Source organism: Seriola aureovittata, chromosome 7, assembly GCF_021018895.1.
Source record: "Seriola aureovittata isolate HTS-2021-v1 ecotype China chromosome 7, ASM2101889v1, whole genome shotgun sequence".
Taxonomy (NCBI): Eukaryota; Metazoa; Chordata; class Actinopteri; order Carangiformes; family Carangidae; genus Seriola; species Seriola aureovittata.
The window spans coordinates 25016082-25040121 of NC_079370.1; the positions used below are offsets into that span (position 1 = coordinate 25016082).

Below are 24040 nucleotides of genomic sequence, written 5' to 3' on the forward strand. Positions count from 1 at the left end.
GAAAAGTTAAGTGAAAGGCGGTGAAATCAGGCTGCACATACTGTGTCTTCTTACTGTATATACTTACAGCCCTTCTATTTAGATACAATACGCTCAACAACACAAGGCAGTTCAACGGGATAGTTGATAAGTAAAACACTTCTAACTTCTCTCATTTGTGAGCATTTTGGTATCATGGATCACGTTAGCATTAGAAAAACTGTAATGTACCTTTACAATTAACATTTAGACTCAACATTCAGGTTTAAATTTAACATTTAGATAACGTTTAGATTTAAGCATTATATTATTATTTTTTTTTAAAGAAAAGTAAATATTTTTTTTTTAAACAGTATTTGGAGCTAAATGTGGTGAAATTTTGCTCTTAATTGTATTAATTATTAATTGTATTATGCACCACTTCACAATCGGTGCCCCATATAACCTGACCAGTGGTGGAAAGTAACTAAGTATTTTGGAACTCCTTTTTCCCTTATTTTACATAAACACAAACCTTTTGATACTTGTTTTTTTTGTTTAAATTATGTTTTCAGGCTTTTTCTGTCTTGATTATAGCAGCAGTGAGAGAGAGACAGGAAGGTAGGGGAGAGAGAGGGGATGACATGCAGCAAAGGGCCGCAGGTCAGATTCTAATCCGGGCCGGGCTCTACCAGCTGAGCCACCGTGGCGCCCCGATACTTGTTTTTATAAAATAGTTTTGCATATTATACATGTATGTGTGAACTGGGACATTTTACAATTAAAAATTAAACTTGTCTCTGGTGGACAAACTATGCGATGACAACACTGTTTCTATGAAAAATTATTCTCGGTAGTTCTGAGCTGAATATTTTTGTTACTTATGGGCGAACAAATACATCGATATAATATATCTGCAATAAGGTAATATAAGTCAAACTTTATCCATCAGACTCTAATTAAAACCACAATAATACACACAAAAATTACACAATTAACCAGACACCACATAAATGCTTGCACACAATAAATTGTAAATTTAATTCTTGCCTTTTAAAGTTGACCAAAAAAACAGAATCCTGTGTTCCAAAACTGCAGTTCACTAAATACAGAATACCATACAAAACCTACAAAATGCAACAATTACAAACATTTTGTTCAACAGATAATAACAATTGTACAGTATAAATTTATAGAATACTGTTTTTGTTTTTATTTGGCACAAGATGCTATTTTGTGTTTTAACAGAAATGTTATACCTGACACAGCTTTAAAAAAAAAAGAAAAAAAAAGAAGAAAAGAAAATCATAAAAATACAATAAAAGCAACACATTGTGACAGTATCATTGCAGTAGTTGTGATTCTCCATTTGTTTGTTTGTCTGCATCTTTTTTTTTTTTCTTATTTTCCTACAAAAAACAGCAGTTACTTAATAAAACAATCAAAGCTTTTCTGATTGGGAAACAATGCAGTAACTGAAACGGCTTGGCTCCGCCCCGGAGAAGGGCTCGGGTACGTTCCCTGCTCCTGGCCGAGCTTCCTCTAAACATCCTAAACAAGAGGGACTGCTTCCTTTTTCTTTTCAGGAATTTTCTGTTGCAGCTGAGCAAAGAAAAAAAAGGAGGGAGAGGAGATGAGACCAAAAAATGTTAATTGATTTATTGGGAGTGTTTGTATTTGTGGGACACCATCACTTATGTTGTGTCACCCAACGTCATGTCAGTCATTTTATGTTATCCTATAAATTATTTAAATACCATCTAGTCGAAAGTATACTCAGCTTTGGGACTGCGTACGTTTGGCCCTGTTACTGGTGCAGCTGGGAGGTGATTTCATTATTGAGATCAACAGAAACAGAAGATGTCTCTCAGCATCCCCTATTAAACAGTGTGTGTCTTTATGTGTACAGCTTGTTGTGCATGGTGGTCTTCCTACAGCCCCTCTTTGTTTCCCTCCGTGAAGTTATTCATACGAACCGTCAGATGTGTCAGCTTTGGCCGTCCATGCTGTCAATAACACTGACCACCGGTAGCACTAATGATGACAATACTAACATAGAGAAGTGAGCACAGAGCTGCAGGGGCCGCTGGCCACTGATGTTCATAAACAAACATTAAAAACACACACATGCGCATAAGTCACATGCATTTGTGTTACTTAGTCTATGCACCACTGTACCCAACTGTTCAACGACTGATTCAACATGCAGCATTTAAAGACATCTGAAAGTGAATGTGAAGAAGTGTCTTCCTCACAGAGTACATGTCAAAAAGAAATGGGTTTGCATGCTTGACATCCTGCAACAGCTTAAATACACAAACATTTTCATTATTATTTCACAACATTTGTTATGAACCGAGCATTCTGGGCTATGTGAATTTGCTTAAAAATGTAGTTGCACTTTAAAATATCTACACTACTCAAATACTTTAAAGACTAGTTTTCTATTTTAACCGTAAGATAGAGCGCAGTGACGCTGCAGCTCCAAAATCCTCCGTCAGGTTCTTACTGATATGAGAAACCACTGGAACAGATGATGGATAAAGGGATGCATTTCATCCTTCATTACGTCAGTGACACTTCACAAAATCAAACTATCGATTAGGGTGCATATGCATAGTAGCATAATATTACATGTTGTTGTTGTCCCAGCACAAAATATGAAACAAAGTCTATCAAGTTTGCAAAATACACAAACATGCGTACACATTCTCACAGTAGAAAAGAGGAAACTAAGAGCAGTACGTATTCTGAGTGAAGGACAAACTTCACAAGTCCTCTCCGTAGATTTAATTCTCTCACCTACAGTATGTCCTGTTATTCAACACCATCATCTCTCCCCTGTCGTCTCATGCACACACTCTGTCTATGATACACATTAGAGTGATAGAGGCTCTGTGTCGCCCTGGCTGGAGCCTCAGAGGGCACAGAGAGCCAAGCAAAGACACTGATACAGAGAATCCAGTTTATACTGTATATATACAACCTACTGTAGACCTTCCTTATACTCTGACATGTCTATGGGAGAACTGAGGGGTCCTGGTCAATTACAATCAGTGGGGTTAGATAACCTGATGAGGTTCAGTCTATGTTGGGGTTTGGAGAGTTTTGATAAACGGCTCAAGGTGGAAAACTGGAGAACGTGGCTCCGTTGCCCGTCTTTGAAGTCCTCAGTGCAAATTGAAGGCCTGTCTTCTTCATCGTCATCATCAGCTTGTCATCCTTCATCATCAGTCTGCTCCATAGTGGAGAGTCAAGGGCATTTAGAGTCACCCAAAGAAGCTCTGTGAGGAGACAAGTGACGAGGAGCAGAGCAGTCAGATTAGCACTGAGGCACGCACACACACACACACACACACACACACACACACACACACACACACACACACACACACACACACACACACACACACACACACTGAGGCAGGTGTTTTAATGTTTATCATTAGTCATCATCACATGTTGCATTTCATGGTTTGCAGTAACAGCAATACAATATGAAACAGTAGAGGTCAATGGCTGCCAGGTCAACAAATGCATTCAGATGACAACAGTGTGCAGGTTCATTTAAAAACAACAAGTACCTTATCTGAGTTACTCCACTAACATAAACTGCATGAATGGTTTTCAATTTAAAGGAATAGTTGAACATTTTCATAATATTCTTATTGGCGTGATGCAGAATGTTACATGTGAACACGGATACCACCTTCATGTCTGTACAGTAAATATGACGCTACAGCCAGCAGGCAGTTACCTTAGGCACAGCTACTCCACCAACTCTTATGTTCACTAATTAGCCCCTCATACCTATTAAAAAAAAAAACAAAGTGACCTCCTGGAGTCTTGAGGTGTAATTGGCACATCTCTTAAAATGTCAGAATATTCCTTTAAATAATGTAATAATCAATGTTGATCAACTTCTGATTCCTCTAAATGTCTCTTCTGTCGTCCTACTCAGGAGTCTTACGTCCAGGTGTTCAGGAGAATTAGTGTTGGACACTGAAGTCAGAAGATAGAGCAACAAATAAAAGCTATCTTTGCTGAATGCACTTACTGTACATCACTTTGCACAAAATCATCTACCAAAAGAAAATGTTTTACAGTTTATCATTACAAGACCTTCCTATCCACCCTCATAACTGTATCATATCTGTTGTTTGAGAGAAAGTGCTGTACTTGAAACAAGAAAAAGTCCAAGCAAACTTTATGAAGGCCGATGAGACTGACTGTAGACTCCCCATACAGAGAGAGGGATGCTATCACTGTTTCATCTAAGAGACAGGCATCAGCCAGGCTGCTGTTGCTGCCGACTTCTTCTCTGCTTTTATTCCCAAACATCATCACTGCCAGAATTCCAGCACCAAGAAACCTTTTGTGACTATCAGCTCAGATGTGAAGTTGTAGCCCGAGTTCACAAAGTGGTGAGACAACTCCTGCCTGGAGCTCATTGTCACAAAACTAAAGAAATGTTTGTGGACTTCCCTCAACAGTAAACATCGTAACAGTGTCATAAACACACATGGGGAGGCAACACAAGTTCTTGGGTTTTATAAAGTAAAGATCTTAAATTCTGAGAGAATACCGAGGCTTTTTACAAGACGTGCCCAAAAACACGGCACTTCAAACATCCAACACTAAAGGCTTTAAAAAGAAGAAACTTCTTAAGAGCATCAACAGCTTCAGTGCGTGTTTCAAAATACCAGGCCACCTCCTACAAAGTCTCTCATATCAGTCCATGAACTACAAATAGTCACAAAGCCAGTGCCACTGTGCATGACCCATCCCACGTTCAGCACGGTGCACGCAGCCTCTGCAGAGCTCCCCTGCAGCAAGCACCTTCATTCCTGAGGCTGAACCTCAGCTTTCCAACCAGAGCACAGTCCGTACCTCTCACCTCTCTGATCCTGCTACACTTTGCTGCTTTTTAAAAATGTGATTAAATGTTTAGGCAACAGATACTTTCACTGTGAGTTGTATTGCAAGTGAATTAAATGTAAGACTTACAGGTTATACTGATGCCTCGGGTTTAGAACTGTCCAGCACTGCTGGGGTCGCACTGCAACAGGCGGACGATGGAGGGGTCGCTCTTAGCTCCTTTGATGAACTCCTCCAGAGACAGCTTGCCTAAAACACACACAAGACCAGCCTGGAATTAGGAGAGAAATTATCTTTTGGTAATTTATATGTATCTGCATTTAAAACTGATGGAAAGTAAAGAGGCTAAAGCCAAAGTCAGACTAAAGTTAGATTTTGTCAGAATACCATCTAATCTTAATTAATTTAATTTACTGGCAGCTGAATCATCCACAGATGGTCTCCTCCCATCCAAAGCAAACAGACCTGGTGATTAAAACCTGTAGAAACACTAAATAAACCTGTTTTGTGTTAAAAATCAGTGTTTCTTCGCTGCTGTTTGGTGAAAACAGGACGTGTCGGAGGGGCTGTGAGCCCAGTTGCTGCTAACATCTGCTCAGCTCATTTCTCTAATAAGTTATGATCTAGACGTCTGACAACTAAAGTCTTTCATCTGGTTAAAAGACACTGCTCAAAAAAATTAAGGAAAACTTAAATCACATGTAATCACACGACAAACGAATAATTCAAGTTGAAAATCTTTACTGATGTACATTGTATAATTTGTTGAGAATAAAATGACGTAATAACGGTCAATGGAAACCAAAATCATCAACCCACTGAGGGCTGGACCTACAATCGCACCGAAAATCAAAGTAGAAAACTGAAATCACAGGCTGATCGAAGTTGCATGAATTTCATCACGGCAACTCATAATGTGACTCAGTAGTGTGTATGGCCCCCGTCTCCCTGGATGCACTCCCAAAAATGTCTGGGCATGCTATTGATGAGTCGGCGGACGGTGTCCTAGGGGATCTCCTCCCAGACCTGGATCAGGGCATCAGTGAGCTCAGTACTTGTCGTTACCAAGGCGTCTCCGGACTCTTTCATGCCTGTCACATGATCTCAGTGTGAACCTGCTCTCATCTATGAAGAGAACAGGAAGCCAATGGCCGACCTGCCAATTCTGATGTTCTCTGGCGAATGCCAGTCGAGCTGCACGTTGCTGTGCTGTGAGCACAGGTCCCACTAGAGGACATGGGGCCCTGATGGCACCATCATGGAGTCTGTTTCTGACAGTTTGGTCAGAAACATGTACACCAGTAGCCTGCTGGATGATGCTGTATGGCTCTGAAAGTGCTCCTCCTGTTCCTCCTCACACAAAGGAGCAGGCACCGGTCCTGCTGCTGGGTCGATGTCCTTCCTCGGCCATGTCCAGCTCTCCTTGTGTTACGCTGTCTCCTGGTGTCTCCTCCATGCTCTTGACACTGTGCTCGGAGACACAGCAAACCTTCTTGTGACCGCATGTATGGATGTGCCCTCATGGATGAGCTGGACTACCTGTGCAACCTGACTGGGCTGCAGGTTCCGCCTCATGCTACCAGTACTGATAAAAGACACCAGCAAAACACAAAACTGGAGAAGAATCAGTCAGGAAGGATCAGGAGAGAAAAACTGTCTGTGTGAAGTTTAAGTGACTTGGTGTCATACTGTGATGATTAAGTGTTCCTTTAACAGTGTATACAGCTCTGAATGACCAAGATTTAAAAATGTATCATAAATTATGGTTTAAAACAAACAATCACCACTGATGTATGTGCATAGGGGGTATGATGCCATCGACAGGCGACTAATTGAAACAGACTGTTACCCTGATTAAAATGATGGATACATTTGGGTTTGAAAATGGCTGGAAACGATCAGGATAATGTCAGTACATAACTCAACAAAATTTATAACATGGATCTAGCTGTTTTTAGACATTTCAATGTGGAAAAGTTACATATTAGACCTTTAAAGGTTGATAAAAGAGGACAATCTGTGATGACATCCTGTTTTAATAACATGGAGGATTGAACACTGCAGACACATTAGATACATTTTGTTCTGAAAAGTAAATGTCAGTAACGACGACACTGACAGTATTATGGTCCATTAGTTCTTCATTAAATGTGTTCCTGTTGAAGCTCTACTCTAAAAAACTCATTCACCCATTCACTGCGAAAATGTGAAACTTTTTTTATTTGCTTTTCAAACCCGTGAAGTTTTTTTTGGAAGAATTTTACTGGGATGAAAACAAACCTTTACAAAGAAGTCACAACCAGTCCTGATGATGTCCCATTTCTCACCAACAGGTGGCAGTGTCGAGACAGCTCTTCGCTCTCCTGACCACCCCCGTAATAGAGACACTCAAGTTGCCTCTCTCATGCAGTCGGTGTGTTCTCACTACTTGTGATGTTCGTTTAAAGAAGAGAAAGACGGCATGTCTCCACGTCCAGGTCAGCACGCTCCCGATCACTGTGTGCTGCTGTCTTTGTTCTGCTGTCACCCCCCCCACCCCCCACCCTCTCTCCTCTTTCACTGTGTCTCCTCCTTCTACCCACACCAGCCACTAATTCCTAATTGTCCATCTCTCTCTTCCTCCCACCTTGTTTCTGTGTTTCCTGTGCTCAGGATCGCTGGTGCTTTCTGAGTATCTACATCACAATTGTGTGTGACTGAGTGTGTTGTGTATGACTACAATTACAGGTCAGGTGTGAAATCTGTTGGCAGTGAATAGCAGCTTCAGACTGGAGAATGCCTCTGTCACTATTAACCAGGCTGGTGACCAGCTGAGAGGGATGAACCGTTCAATACATTTGCATTTGAAATGCCTGTTATGTCTCATTTCACTGAAGTCAATCAACCAATCAATCGATTTCTACCAGATTGTTTTAAAGTGCTTTTGGTATCTTGGTAGATAAGCAAAAGAAATATAATGGACTTGTATTTCAAGCCAGGATACAAGCTACAATCACAAATATCTTATAAGTACAATCTTTTTTTGTCTTACCAGCAAAATCAATGTTGCAGTAGTTTTTTGGTTTTTAAGAGTAGAGGCAGTAGAAGGTCCTCCTGCGGTTATCTTAATACACCATAGCAGTTGATCTTGGCACAAAAATGACCAACATAAACATGCTGTTTTACTGTCACTTTAACCTTTTTCTGTACCATCAATTTATTCTACCACATGTATGCAACATCTATGTGAAATTACCCCAATTTTAAACAAGACAAGTCAAAAACTAGTATATGGCTGGACCGTGTCATCGGCTGTTTGCATTCTGCCTTGTGTGAGCCGGTTTCAGCCCTTCATCTGTTTGCTTCTCTCTTCCTCTCTGTGCTCACAGATACAGTATTTTAATAAAGCTACATTTTAATAAAGCTGTTCTCATTAAATGTTTTTCTGTTTCTGTTGACGGACAATGGAACAAGTTTGAAATAGTGACATGCAGCCCATTAACACTACATGCTACCTTCCAAGCCATCTCCAAGCTGCTGCTCTGCTGCTAATATGCTGATTTTATAACCTCAACATCGTCAACATAGAGATGTGTGTCTGCGGAGGGAAAGCCTGACCGCATGCTCGCAGGGTAATACTGGTGACTCTCCTCTACAGAGAGGAGCTAAGGTTTAGCTTAGGTTTTGCTAGGTCCTTAAAAACAAAACAAAAGAGAAGTGGGTAAAGATGTCTGAACAGTCTGGATATCTAGTGACCAAGCTGTCAACATTGCTCATTGTTCATTTTGAAAGAGGAAACTCCAACATTGGGCTGGCCAACCAATGGTGTGACCTTTTAACTCAGTTACGCGGCATCACTCTCTCTCACTCACTCACTCACTCACTCACTCACTCACTCACTCACTCACTCACTCACTCACTCGTGGACATGAAGATGAAGTTAACCTACCGTCCCTGTTGGTGTCCATCTGCCTGAAGATCTTCTCCGTCCTCTTCTCAGGTGTGGACTCATCCTCAGGCATCTTCATCACAGAGGACACCATCTTATAGATTGCCTACATGGGGACATAACGAGGTTATACACTCACTAGAGATTTATTAGGAACAAAATCTCTAATCTCAAATTTGGATTCACCAGTAAATAGGACTTTTCTCCAACTGTGAAATGCTGGTATCTCTTCCACCACCTCCAGCGTTTGGCCTTGTTCCCCCTCCTGAGAAGTGGTTTAGAAAACTGCTACTGGTTCTCTGAGGCCACTACAATGCAGCCTTCTTTTGGCAGTACTTAGAGTTCTTTATTTAGCAAATTCGGTATCAGTGGTGAAGTTGCTTTTCTTTCTCTCAGGGAACTAAGCTTGATGTATTGATCTGCTGATGCTGTGGTTATTTTTTAGTGCTTTGGATACAACTGATCCAGTTTCTAAAAAGCGTTTTCTCTATGCGCTCCCCCTCTAAGAAACCTTTTTCCATGATGAAAGTTAATATCCAATTCAGTCCCTATATACACTTATAATCTAACAAAGTCACTGAGAGCAGCCTTGCATGTTGTCTCTGTACTGACTCTGGTACAAAATGTCTTCATGTCAAAAGAAGAACTGACTCTTTAAACTGAGGAAATATAAAACCAAATCTGTTATGACTGTAATGACTGTAATGACTGTCCATGTGACTAAACAGTCGACTCATCTTAAAATCTCAAGTTCAGTTAACTTAACTCAGTTAGTCACACCGAAGTCCTTGCCAAACGAATTCACACAATGCTGATTAATCATATGAGCAGCAGGTAAATGTGTCTGTATTCAGCAGTATACCAGAGCTTTAAATCTGATGTCTGTGACGGTAGCGATGCATTTTACATCAACCAGAGAGTTTGCCCGAGCTGAAGAGGCTGTTCTATTGTCTATATGTACATTGTAAACAGTGAAGCACTGGACAGACAGCTGTTTTACGTCATGTATTATGTGTCCCCCGTGCAACACTGGAGAACATGCCGACGGTTCCTGTCTATATACATGGGTAGGAACCTTCAGCATGTTGTACTGTGTTGCACAGGGGACACATGATAAAAATCTGGGAAACAAGATGCAGCTGTCTTGTCGGGTGCTTGTGTTGAGTCACCAGATGTGTCTACAATGTACATATAGACAACAGAACATGGTGTCAGAGGGAGATGGAGCAGCTACAGCAGCTAGGAGTGTGTAGTGTAGCTAACCTATGGTGGAAAAACCTTGGAAACGTTCAAGAAATGTTTGTGATGCTCCAGATAAATAAGAAACTGTGTTCAGAGGAAGGATTACAGTGTGAAAAAGAGAGCGATCGACACAGACACGGACACTGGTGTGGTTTGTCCTTGTTGGAAAGAGGAGAAGGACTGAGGCAGTCATGGATGTCACCTCACTGCTCCTGGACAGGTTGGTTTCTTAAAATATTTGGAGCAGATTATGTAACTATTACATTTACTCTACCTACTAATGAATGACTAATTAATTATTGTCATGGAACGGTAAAAATGTCTCTGTTTAACTTCATTCATAACTTTAACCTGAGTTCAGTTGATTCACAATTTTAAGGCATCAAGGGAATTTACATTTCTGAGTTGAAGAAACTTGAAATCGTTATGATTTGAGTCATTATTTCATACACATTTACTCCTACTGCTGCAATCTATGCAAATGACACACACACACAATATTTTCTGTACTACTTCTTTCCTGTCCTGAGTTCTTGGGAACTGTTCTGCAGTATTTCTCTTTCCAGCTTGTGCAGTTGTTGCTGTGCTGAGCTGATGATTCATTCAGTCCAGTTAAAGATAAGAGTATAATAACAAAAGAGACCTGGGGAGGCCCACACAAAGGAGTTTGCCACACACGGGATCTTATGTAACATTGCCCTGTGATATTTAATTTACTGATATAAGTAACATTTATTCTGCTCTGTCACAAAGACAAACACAGGTAAGTCAATGCACATTCTCAGTGGTTGTATCCATTCACCACAGATGAGGATTTATTCCAATATGTCAGCTTGTAGCGCCGCTTCACTGCTCTGCGATTACACTTCCATGGCTGAGGTAGGGGAGGGGCGGAGACAAACATATGCACGTACACAATCCCTCACAGACTATTTATCAGTGTTGTGTCTCCTCTGCTCTCTGTTGCATCGCAGGCTGTTTGGCAGTAAACAGTGAAATCACAACCCACTCTCTCTGTCTCTAATAAGGAGGCGGCTTTGAGGGGAATAGGAGCTGACATGTGAACAGAAGAAGTTTGATTGTGATTACAGTGCAGCGGGAGCTTTAAATAGGTGCTGGTTATGCCTCCTATTACACAGCTCAGCTTCTGGGTCGGAGAGGAGAGACTGAGAGACAAGCAGCAGCCACAGTTAATATCAGCCTTTATTTCAGTTTGGAGTTTGGTCTGTTATTAATCGAAATCCTTCAGACTGCAGTGAGAGTTTATTACATTTAGCCAATATTACATAGTGGGGATTTAGCTGCTGGTCTAATCCAGAGCAGTGCACTGGAATAAGATTATAAATCCCAAAATTACAAGCAACCAATAAGAAGAGAAACGATCTGCAATTTATAAGCCTCTCAGAATTCCCTGAATGAAAACAGTCTGAACAAAAGTGAGAAAAGGATTTGTCTCAACCCATTTCATTCCACAATGACATTCAATAAATTCTTAAAATACATAACAAATAAAGGGTTGCTTGAAGTACAAGTCTGGTGATTTTTTTTTAGACATTTTTCTTATCTTTCTGTTTGTGTGTATCCCAAGTCTCACATGTCTTATTCCTCATCAGCAGCCATGCCAATACACTGAGTGACTTTATCACCACAAACATTGCAGTTCATTTTGACTCAATCCCACATACACGACGACCTAGTGTCCTATAGGGGTTTGAAGTGCAGACCCATTCAGTATTAATCTGTGGCTCAGGCCAGTCCCTATCAAACGCACTGTTTACTCTTGTTTAAGTAAAACTTGATAAAAAGTTGTGCTACACTGTTTTAGGAAATAATTCACCCTTTAAAAAAAGGAAAAAAAAAGTATTTTTAAATCATTTTTAAAGATTTATATCCTCAGTAGGAATCAGCGTGCCAAGGAAAAGTTATGGAAGTCAGAAAGTATTGGACTAACACAGTCTTGTGATGGGATTTATCGACAGTTAGAAAAATATATAATATCTTTTAAGTCTTTAGATTGCACATCTGAAGCTGTTGAAAAATCAGGCCTGTCTGTCTCCATCTCTCCTCTCACCTTATACTATGGATTCTCTTTATTTCTCACAAATCTAACAATCAAAAGAGCCGTGACATTATTTTTTCTCCGCCGGTAATCTCTCTTTTATTTGTCCGTAACACAAATCTGTATTTTTCAGCAATCTACGGAGCATCAATTCTACAACATGAACGCCCCAAAGAGAAAAAGGAAGGTGCTTCCATAACCTTTGAGCTGGGAGCTTCCAGACAAGAACAAAACATCATCTCTTGTGGAGCCAGAAACAGCCTGAGCGACAGTTAAGGTCACATAAAGAGAAAAAAAAAGCACATAGCTACTAAGCAACAACTCTGGACTGTTACCTGACCACTTATGAATGGGAGTGAGAATGGAAAGCATCATCACATAAATACCTTCTCTCTACACCTTAACCACATCAGACAACACAGAGAGAGACACATGTAGAAAGGCAGAGTTTAAGAACGAGAGAGGGAGGTCTTCCAACTGTTGAGGCACAACACGCACGGTGTCTCGCCTCACCCTCACACCACAGATGAATACGTTTCCCATGGAGCCTTCATCTCTCTGATCTCTTCATCTACTCCCACTATTCTGTTCAATCTCATTAAATTACCAGTATGAATGCTCTCTCCTTTCTTTCTTTTTTTGCCAGTTGAGACTTTTGATTGAAAGAATGAACTTCCCTCTGTGCTTGTCTGCTCTGCTGTAAACTCAGTGTTTCAGATGAAACACAGACAGAGGTTAGATATCAAATATTGATGAGTGGAGGAGACAGTTATATCTTTCTCCCTGTGTTCAGATTTTGTCATTATCTGACTAGGAAGAGCCAGGCTGACCGAGATCCATCTCATTCAAGTACTCCCACTGCAAGGGTAATTATGAGCATCACCAGATTTTACACACTCTCTGCGGGAGAGCATTAGCTGGCTCCCAGTTACTACAGTAAATGGAGGTGAATGTGAATAGAGAACATGGAGACCACTGTGGGAGGAAAGGGCTCTTTAGGTAAAGCACCGGAAAGTGCTGGCCACAATAATACTGGTGTGATGAACAATATCCCTTACGGAGAGAATACACTCTAAAAACTGGGCTCCCTGCTGCCAAGTGAGGATTAAGAGTTATTTCTGTAATGAGCAACAACACAGGCTGGACATAAAAGATTATGAACAAGACTAAGTCTGTGTTCCGAACCGCCTACTAACGTACTGTTCATACTGAGTGTGACGTCAAGATGCGTACATAATGTATGTGAATTTTGTGTACGTGAGAAATACCCAGACGTATACTAGATTAGCAAGAATTTCTCAGTATACGCCGTGAGCATACTGGACACATTCATCTGTCCCATGATGCATTACGGCATTTCTAACTATAATGGCGGGCTATGAGGCGGAGGCTCGGTAAGAGGCATGACGGCGAAGCACTGCTCTGGACCCAGGACGTTACGGCACAGTAAACTGGCAGGGTGCTCCAATCTCTGAAATCGTCGCAGCAGATTTACAAATAAACGTAACTCACATGAACGGACCAATAATTGTGAGTCTATACAGTTACATTCTCACCTGAAAAAATGTTCAAATTTTAAAAAGTGAGCTGTTAACAGTGTTATTAGTGAATATTACAACAGCTTTCAGCCTTCTTTAAAATCCCCGCCAGTCATTGCCGCTGGTTCATGCAAAATGCATTCTGGGATACTGGCTGTATACTTCAGTACTTATATACTGCATACTAATTTGTTGTTTTAGTAGGTAGTATGCAGCATATACTCAGTGAGTACGTAGCAGACAGTACAGCCATGCTAGCAGCTCTGCGGGTTTGTACTGAAACTGGGACCTGTAGCTGTAGAAGGTGACCACACGTGTATTTTGTCACAGCACACAGAGCTCGTCAGTCTACCGCGCACTAAACACAAAGTACAGCTGAGGCTGATGGAACATTAGTTTTGCTGGTGTTTGCTCATAAACTAAAGTACTGAACAAATTAAAATTCTGACCTGAATATTATGGGATTAATTTAGTCTGAGATTAACAAATGTTGGCTGTTGTCAATAGTTCTTTGTTTTCTAAACAAAGGAGGATCAAAAAAAGATTTCAAGATTTTTCAGCATGGTCAAAGATTTTTACCAAAATGACCTGAAAATATTTTGTGTTGATAGTGTTTCCAGGTTTAGCTGGCTAGCATGGATGTAGCTAACAAACCTGCTAACAAGCTTGCTAGCGTTTGCTCTCAATAAATGCCAGCTGTATCATAAATTGTCCTTGGCACTGACTTTGGTGGTGACTTCCCTGCCTCTGGAAAACATGATATGACGGTGTGAACCAAAGTGGTGGACAGACTGAAAGGCTAAACGCAATCACACTGAGCTAAAACTAGCATAAAAAGATGTGGAAGGTTATAATTCAAAAGATCCTTCCTTTCACTTCCTTCAATCTAAACCAGCGCCACATCAATATCAACACTGAAGCTCGTGGTTATTATCTTGAGAGATGAGAAGATCGGGAGAAGGATGTCTGGCCCATCACAACCCAGACCTGTACAAGTGGCAGGAAACGGTTGGATTTCGCTTTATGAGAACCACCTGACAATCTGCCCGCTGATATCACTGATGGCAGATACTGTGATCACGCTAAGCTGCAGACTTTGTTCAAACACTGTGAGCTCTTGTGCAGTTACTTGCACAAATCTGCGCTACTTGAAAACTTTTCTCTTACGCCTGCTTTCTCTCTGTGGAGGTGGGTGGCTTTGAACCGACAGAGTCAGCCAGCCAAACGCAGAGAGGGAAGGGACAGACATGAGGATAAATGAATACTGTGTGCGTATGTGTGTATGAATAAATGCTTCTGTGTGTCAGATAAAAAGAAAGAACCTGAGATGGCCCTGGGCTTTTTTCTAAAACTGCACTCAACAATGAGGAATGGCACAGTCTAATCTAATGAGTAACACACGTAGCTCCTGCGTCTACATTACCAAAGCTACAATTAAATTTAGAACTGTAAGACTGGTTTTTGTATGCATGCTGCAAGTGGATCATTTCTGAGTCCTTAACAAGCTGCAGTTAATTAACAACTGCCACATACATATACACATTTAACACATATATATATTCATGCCCTCCTTCAGGCAGAACTATTTCTGAACCACTTTTTCTTGTCCTTTTTCACCTCAGCTGATGAGCTCTGCAGACAGTCAGACACGAGGCTCTAAGTCATTGCTTTCTTTTCAGTTGTCCTTGGGAACAGCACCACCTTTTAATGGAAAGTAGTCGGAGGGTTTATGTTGTCAGGATGTAGAAAGGAATGACAGGCTGAAGTCTGAATCACTGCAGTCTTGATGTATTCTTAAAGCGACAATACATGTTATAAATGTGAGGCATTATAAATTGATATTTTGTGGAACTGGCAGTGACTAACTTGGAAATGACTCACAGAAGTTGGCTTTATTAGCTTAATTCTACAGCTACTGTACCCGTACCGTCAGTGACTCAGAGTTTGCTTATAAAACACAAACCAAGCCTCTGTGATGTTGTGATGGGAACGACACCAATGATATTCAACAAGGAAGAGCACTTAATCAAAGTATAAAGCAACTTTAACATAATATTTTAGAATAGCAATGGAAGAAAAATGGCTGACACAGAGAATTATCGTCTAAATCAGCAGTTCATCTGAGCTCTACAGAGCATTTAAACATCTTTCAGGGGATTGTTTTAGTTTTATAGGCCACACCTTTTGGTTCAGTCTCACTGCTCTCATCAGCATCGTGTCCCAACACAGCAGGCTGCTGTTTGATAAGCCCACTGTACATTACCAGGCCAGCAGCAAAGACACAGCGCCTAGCTTTACTACCACTAGCCGAAGACACCAAAGACAGAACTAAAAAGGGAGTGAATATTGGACTAACATTCACTAAGTCAACACAAACCTGACTTCTAATGAATGCTAATGTTTCTCACATCTGCTGGAAGTGTAAAAAAACAACTGCTGCTAACATAACAACTTTATAAGGCGAAGGCAAAGTGGTGTTTACAGTTAGTTTTCGCTGCCTCAAAGTAGCCAAGAAATTACTATTACTGCAGGTTTAAGACTCAGGTTTAGCATGTATCACTGAGAAGAGGAGATGTGTCCCCTCACTTACATCGGCAGTAAAGTCTGAGCATCATTGTGTTATTACGCTGTTGTTAGCTATTTTAAATAATTCAAATTGAAACACTGCGATAAGAGGATCCAATATTTTTCTGCATTAATGTTCTGTGTAGAGTTCAGCTTTGGTGACTGACCAATAGCATGCTGTCTTGACAGTGCTGACCTGTGAGGAGAGCTGGAGAGCGTAAAAAGTGCTCCACAGAAGGGCTGTGGTTTACAGACGGCTGTGAGACAGGAGTCGATGGTACAAATACATCTTTTGAAAAAAAAAAACAAACAAAAAAAAACTGTTAACCTATTATCTAAGTTGTGACCAAACTAAGTTAATAAGATAAGTTACCAAGCTCTTAGCGTGGAGAGCTTTATTTTTTCTCTTCAATAACATTTTATTGAACGAAGTGGTGTGCTATAGTGAGCTAAATGTCAGGGGAAATAAACAGAATAAGCTATTGTGACTGAGCCAAAGGGTTAGCTAGACAGCTAACAGTTCACCTACCAGCCCCTGCATATAATCACTACATCACCAAGGTTCCAGTCGCCCACATTCACACTGATGAGGGAATGTCACTTCGCGGTATCAGTATCGAGCATGAGAAATATGTGCTGTTGCCACTTCACCAGCCAATTACGTGTTCAAGTAACAATGAACCAAATGTGAAAAAAAGCAACAACTCAACAACACAAGCTGACTAACTGTCAGAATCATTTGTATTTCGCCTACACATTTTGGCACAGGGCCTTCATCAGGGTGATTTAAATCAAATGTGAAAAAAAAAAAAAAACGGTCACCATCACTAGTTGAGGTAAAAAATCTGGAAAATGAAAAATCTTCTTTGAAATCACCCTGATGAACGTAACGTGGCCAAACACGTTGGTGAAATAAAGATTCTTCTAGTTAGTCAGAACACGTACACTCTCACACACGGATGTGCGTGCAGACAGATTACTGTATACCTTTCTGCTTCCTCTATGAAAAACACTGTCTGTTATAATATATGCTCTTCATCGGCTGCTCCTCTCTCTATGCAGTTTCTCCCTCTCTACAGTATGTTGCAGCTCTTTTCTTCACCCATACATCTTCATGTCCTGACAGAGGTCACAGGGACTTCCTGCTTATAAACGGACTACCAACCCAAAGACAAGATGAGAAGGTGAAATTAGGTGATATTAAAGTGGGAGAAACTAAAAAAGCATATACACACACTTAAACGTATACTTGATTTGTGTGAGTATGTAATGGTGTGTTTACACAAGGAGCTCTTGCAGAGGAAAGGCCATCTGCATCTCCCTCTTTTCTCTTGTTGTTTTCTGTTTTAAGGTGAGCTGTTCTCTGTTATACAGCCCAGAAAACAGATGTCAATTTAACAATTCTTACACACTTGAAGTTTGTCTGTTGAAAAACTCCAAAATCTAGAAATCAACTTTTCCTCTAATGACAAAATGACTGGAGTTTCTCAGATTGAGTCAGCTGTATCTTTTTTTTCATACAGAAATGCAGACATGGATTAGTCTAAGCTTTGGTTCCATTTGCTGCTGTAAAAGGTGCAGAACAGATGGAAAATCTCATTTTCCTTTCTTGATAAAAGCCACATTTAAAAAGCAGTAAAGCTAAATGAGCCCCTGACTGTTTCCAAAACTGCTTTCATTGGCAGGACAGGGAACATTTCCAATTGGTCTAACTAGTCTTAATATCTAAATGCAACTTTTAAGTACACTGACATTTCAATGCTGGCAGTAAATAAGGTCCTGAGTGACATCGCTCTCAGAAATCATGTGTTAGCTCCATGTCTGGAAGAGCTTTGTTCCCCCATGGAGCAGAGCTGTACGTGCTCCTGGCCTCGCTTAAAATACCAGCACTGTCATAAAGAGTGTGTTATGGATACACTGGCAGCACTGTTAATACAATGATGTAACAATCACTGCCCTGGCTAATGTTACCGTTAATGTGTATGTGTGGGTGTGTACATGTTTATGTGTCACCTGATTAATTAACTCAGAACTGACGGAGGCTCACAGTCACAGAGAAAACAGAGGTTACCAAGACGACAAACACTTTCTTTCTGATGCTATAATTTTCTTTTTCTTTGTTTTAGACACCGGGAACTTTTGTCAACCATAGTCTGTTCAGTATCTGGAGTTTGTATAGAAAGACACACTAAGAATGATGCACACTCACCTGTACAATCTCCAGCATCTCTGCTTTACTGATGTACCCATTGCCGTCCAGGTCATACATACTGAACGCCCATTTCAGCTTCTGCTCCAGCTTGCCACGAGACGTCACGCTTAGTGCGATGATAAACTCCCGGAAGTCTATCGTCCCATCGCCATTAGCGTCAAATGTGCGAAAGACGTGCTCGGCGAACTTTGAAGCGTCTCCGTAGGGGAAGAAGTTACCGTAGATCTTCTTGAACTCCTCCATGGAGAGGTTCCCGCTGGGGCAGTCCCTCAGGAAGCCCTTGTACCACTCCTGGATCTCATGCTCGGTGAAGTCGGTGCTCTCAAGCAGGTCCTGCATCACCTCAGGACGGAGCTTGCTGTTCTGCTTCCCCATGTTTGTCAGTCCTGTTGATCACTCTGCACACAACTGGGAGGACAGAGGAGGAAGAAGGTGATGTGTCAGCATGAGACAGATATCAACGGACAATTCAAACACAACGGCTTTTTGAATTTGGTCCCAACTGAAGGATAACAGGAGGAAAACAGTTCATCACGCATGTATGAAATGTTTAAATTAAAAAGGTATTTCAGTGTATAGGCGGTTGACAGTGACATCATCATGACAGGAGGAAAAGAAACCACCACAGTAAGCTGAGGAGCGGAGCTGCTTTGTCCTTAAGCGGCTTCATCGAGGTATGAACCACATATGTAAAACACCTTCGGTTTTAGACTTCACGTTGATCAGGACTCAAATCACTCCCTTTTTAAAAAACTAATAGAACTTTCCATGGAAAACAGCTTTGTGTACTCTGAGTACACACAGCGCCATATGCCCAACATGGGTTTAATTAGCCAATAAAATCTGTACACACATTAAACTCATCTTAGATGCACAGGGAGGAGAAGGTGGTGGAGTCAAATGATATTTAAGCTGAGCTGCTCAACAAACATCATTCAGATTCATAACCTCTTGAGAAACAATTCTTTAATTCACTTCCTGGAACTGGAGTACGAGTGTTTGTAGAGCCAATCTTTATGAACAGGATAAGGCTTTATAATCCCTGTTTACAGTGTTTGTAGTTGATTAAAAATGTTCATGTCAAATGATAAATACAACATTTGCTATAATAGTAACAATGAGTCATGTAGGTGAGTCATCACCTACATGCAGTTGAGCCAGTCACTTTGTATTACAACTCAAAGTGCTTATCAAAGTGAGTGTTTGCTGTCTGTCATGTTGGGTGATTCGAACTTTGAAATTACAGCATGACCTGGATATAAAGGTCATAAAACACCTCATGGAACAGACTAGGACGTTAACTTGTGTTGCCTGTTTATCAAGACAAACGGGGCAAAAGTATGTGATTGGTTGTCGTACAGCCTGATGAACAATAACTAAGGTAATTGGGAAAAATAATAAATAAAAACTAATTTTGGAGAAAGTTTGACATAAAAAGTTTTGAAATAAAAACTGCTGGAATCAAATAAAAATGAAAATAAAGTATGTTACTGTAAAAAGAAACACAATTACAGTAAATCTTTACAATTCAATTGGGTTGTCATGGTTATTTTAAATATATAGTCTGTATTTACTTGTATAATCAGTTATTTCTTACTGTCTTATTTATTTAGTATTGGTCACTTTGGGCCTCCATACATTTGTTATAATTTACAAAATCCTCTTGTGATACTGGACAAAAGAGATAAAAGAGATAACAGACAGACAGACAGACAGACAGACGGATGGAGAATTAGAGTGAGTCGGGAAATAGTGACAGCGAGCCAAAAAGTGACAAAAGACACAGTGGAAAAGTTCTGAGCCTGTTTTTTATATGTCCTTTTGGTGACACAAACAGGAAGTGCCATCTCCTGGTCTAAGTGAGATTGTGCTCTCAATACAGTAACCATGCTCTGTGTGTGCATGAGTGTCTGCATGCTCATGTTTGAACATGTGTCATCATTAGCCTTTATTGAATGAAACACAATTATGAGAACCAAATGTTTGAAATGACTACAGCACATGCAGTAATTTCATTAACATGCTTTTGAGCTTCTTGTGTGTGTTTAGGTTTTATGTATTTATGTCTGGTGTGTATTCAGCTCTGTGCATTGCCCTGTCACTTCACTGTGAAAAGTCTCAGGAAATGAGTCACTTGTGTGCTGAAAACCACCAAGGGAGGTCTTTAAATGCAACCACCCTATAGGAATCCATGGGACGCAGTTACAACTGCAGAAAGTTTGTTTTTCACATCCTTGTGAGCACATCACCTGCAGTGTGTAGTTAACTACTACAATCTCATATTAAGAGAAATTAGAAAAAAGAGCTTTAGGTCTCACTCGCTGCGGTTGAATCTACCAAAAGCTCAAGTCAATCAGAGTAAAATATAGTCCTGCACACAAGGTTCAACCAAGGCTGCCACTCAGAAGAAATTCCACAATGTAAGCAAGGATATTTGACAAGTGATAACTTATCGGAGACTTGAACGATCTGCTCTCAGAGTCTGATGGAAAAGCTGGAGCTCACACTGAGCTGTAAAACACAGTAAAAGATCCAGTGTGGTGGCCAACAGCTTCTCTCTGGTAAACATGATGATGAAAACAGCTCCAGTGTCTCAGTGGGACAGAATCATAATCAAGTGAAACAATCACTTGAGTGGTGAATGAATGAATGGAGGACTGATTTTTGCTGCATTATTTTCGCCTTTGTTTACTTCTATCAGTGACTATTGTTTGCACTGCCACGCTGAGCACGGCATAACATTTAAACAGCAGCATACCGAAAATGTGGGAAGGGAGATAACATGGAAATAGATGCACAATTTAACAAGGTGAATGTAGAGTAGTATATCAATAAAAACAAGATAACCTGGAGAGTAACACAAAGGAAGAAAGGAGTCTCTCAAGGCCATGCGGAAGTTAACCCAGATACTGACGCTACACATGACAAGGTGCTCACTGTAATCTTGAGTAAAACCTAGGATGTTGACAAAAAATGAATAAGACTAAGAGTCAGCCATGCTAGCAGCTCTGTGAGGCTGCACTTAGACACAACGGGGCTCAGAGCTAAATGCTAACATCAACATGCTCAGAAAGACATTGTATATTTAGCAGGTTTAATATTCACCACGCTCATCATCTCAGTTTAGTGTATTAACATGCTAATTAACATATTTGCTAATTAACACTAAACACGAGTGACATCTGAGGCTGATGGTAATGTCTTTAGTTGTACAGGTATTTGGTCATAAACACTATGAGCACATTGATATCTTGACCTGATCAAAAGTCAGAGGATCATAAACGTCATCATAATTCACGGTATGGGGAACATGAAAGTATGTACCATGCGTTCATGGCAATTCATCCAATACTGTAGTGGTTTTTAGACATTTTACTCAAAACCACAAATGTCAACCTCATGGTGGCAATAGTGGAAAAGATAAGACCAGCGTCATTAGGATTCATTCTCTGAACCACAAATGTCAAACGTAAGCTACAAATTTATGGAAATTCATCCAATAATGTTGCACTGCTTTACAGATTCTACTCAGACATGAAATTTAATTACTGACTTTTAGGTGGTTTTATCCGTTTCCTCCACAGAGTATCCGGTTTATTTTTTTTCTCTCTATCTACTTTCACCAAATCTAGTAAAAACAAAAAGACATTACACATCAAAAACAAGACACATGACAAAGAAATGCACAGCCTTCAGAATTAAATGAAAGAGCAACAAAGATTTTAAAATTTGAGCAAAAAATAACAAACATCATAGACCTTCAGATGTTTGTTTTTGGCACATGTAGTATCATGATTTTCATCCTCTGTCCTTTAATGGCAAGTGAAACTGCACAACCGAGTGTTTTGTTGAGAAAGTTAAAGTAATTTGCCAATTACTGCACTGTTGCCGTTACAGCAACTGACCCTCAGAGTGATTTCACTTCAGTGTGTTGCCAAGCCTTTACTAATGGAATCACAGTCATGACCCTGTCCGCTGCTACAACACAGTCTCCATACGCACGCAACAACAGACTGTCTGACTGACACTGCTGTCCACAGTCATGCCATTAATGTGGCTAAAAGGTACAAACAAACTGCTACAATACAAACACACACTCACACACACATACATACACACACACACACACACACACACACACACACACACACACACACACACACACACACACACACACACACACACACACACACACACACACACACACACACACACACTGTGGTCCTCACTCCTGCTTAGGGTATTTTATGATTAACTTTTGGATTTAGGTTTAAATTTGCTTATAGTTTGTTTCTTCAGGGTTGAATGTAGTAAAAAAAACAAACAAACAATCAATAAAACCAGAAATATAAAGGTGTTACTGTATGTGGGCTTATGCAGTGAAAAGAGAACAGAAGTTTGCATATGTACTGCACTGTACATTTGAGACTGACAGCAGCTGCCATTAAAAGGAGTAGGCATGGGTGAGTGACAGAACACATCTCTGTGCCTCTCAAAGGTGCCGCATGCTTCACTGAGCTATTCAGAAAGCTAGACAGCATTGGAAAGCTGCTTTCTCACAGTTGGGCTGGGGGTGGCATATCTAAACATTTCTTTCTGACTTTCCAAGAACAGGCAATCTGACAGTCTACGCCCACTTTCCACAACAAAACGCCAGGTGGACTTAGACGGGATAATAGGAGGATTCTGGGTTGGCCCATAAATTCAGTTTTGTTGCTTCATGTGCTTCTTCTGTCATCACATAAATCGCTTTTATCTACAACTATTAGCTTTCATCTTTTTTTACTGTTTATCAACAGATTTTTATTAATGACATGAATAAAAGGGGTCTTGTCATGATATAATATTATTATAATAATAATAATATAATTCCCCTTGACCGGCTGGATTGTCAAGTGGAATTGGTTATTATATTTTGGCTAATTATATTGATATAACATGTTATTACAATAGTGAAGCATTGGCAGGAGACAGAATTTTCAAACAGCTGGAGTTAACATTTCATTTTTAATTAGCTAGCTAACTACTGTTGATCAAATCTACCAATGACAGCCAGCAGCCAGAAGTAAAGATCCTGATTTTCTCTGCCTCTGTCTGAAAACAAGAACGTATTGTTTCAAAGAAGAATTTTAAGTTGTGAATCTGTCAGTGTTATCGTTCCAAAATGCATATGTGCTCTGCAAGAATGGAAAGATAAACAGACGTAGCAGCAGCAAGAAAGGGGCCCGGGGCTTAGTGAAAGGTCAAATGAGTGCATCATAGTGATGAACATTTTCTGTTTCAAGCAAAAATAAAAAGAGAACAAAACTTTTCTTGGAACAAAATGAAATTTAACACAAGACATGAAGCACAGAGGCAGCTCTGAGAGGCCTTTACTGCTGAATACTGCCACTGAGGCAAGCTGCTGCTCCAGACTTTTTTGGGGGCTTTTTTGATGGTGGACAGATTTCAGCTGTTGCAGGGGAGTGTGTGACTTCATCATAGCTCTGATAAAACATGGAGGCAGATCAGAAATCAAAGCAACTGCAACTGCTTTGTTCCACAGGGTCTACACAAGTTAGGAATGAAGTTAATTTAAAAAGAGGTCTTCAAGTGTGTGACTAGCTGTTTACAATCCCACGCTCCTCTATCATGGACAGTTTCTTGCCTCACCTCAGACA

At 40.4% G+C, this 24040-nt stretch overlaps 1 protein-coding gene across 7 annotated transcripts in view; it reads right to left on the reverse strand.

Annotated features, from left to right (window-relative positions):
• Window positions 1-972: 972 nt before the first annotated feature.
• The window catches only part of LOC130172133 (neurocalcin-delta A), a 71131-nt gene continuing 48063 nt past the window's right edge, over window positions 973-24040 (reverse strand). For all 7 annotated transcript variants that reach the window (XM_056380581.1, XM_056380578.1, XM_056380580.1 and 4 more), the window contains 4 exons: window positions 18378-18788; window positions 8765-8870; window positions 4966-5085; window positions 973-3242 (listed from right to left, as the gene is read on the reverse strand). In XM_056380581.1, the coding sequence (XP_056236556.1) occupies window positions 4988-5085; window positions 8765-8870; window positions 18378-18755 (582 nt within the window). In that variant the 5' untranslated portion in view covers window positions 18756-18788 and the 3' untranslated portion in view covers window positions 973-3242; window positions 4966-4987. The remainder of the gene's footprint in view (window positions 3243-4965; window positions 5086-8764; window positions 8871-18377; window positions 18789-24040) is intronic.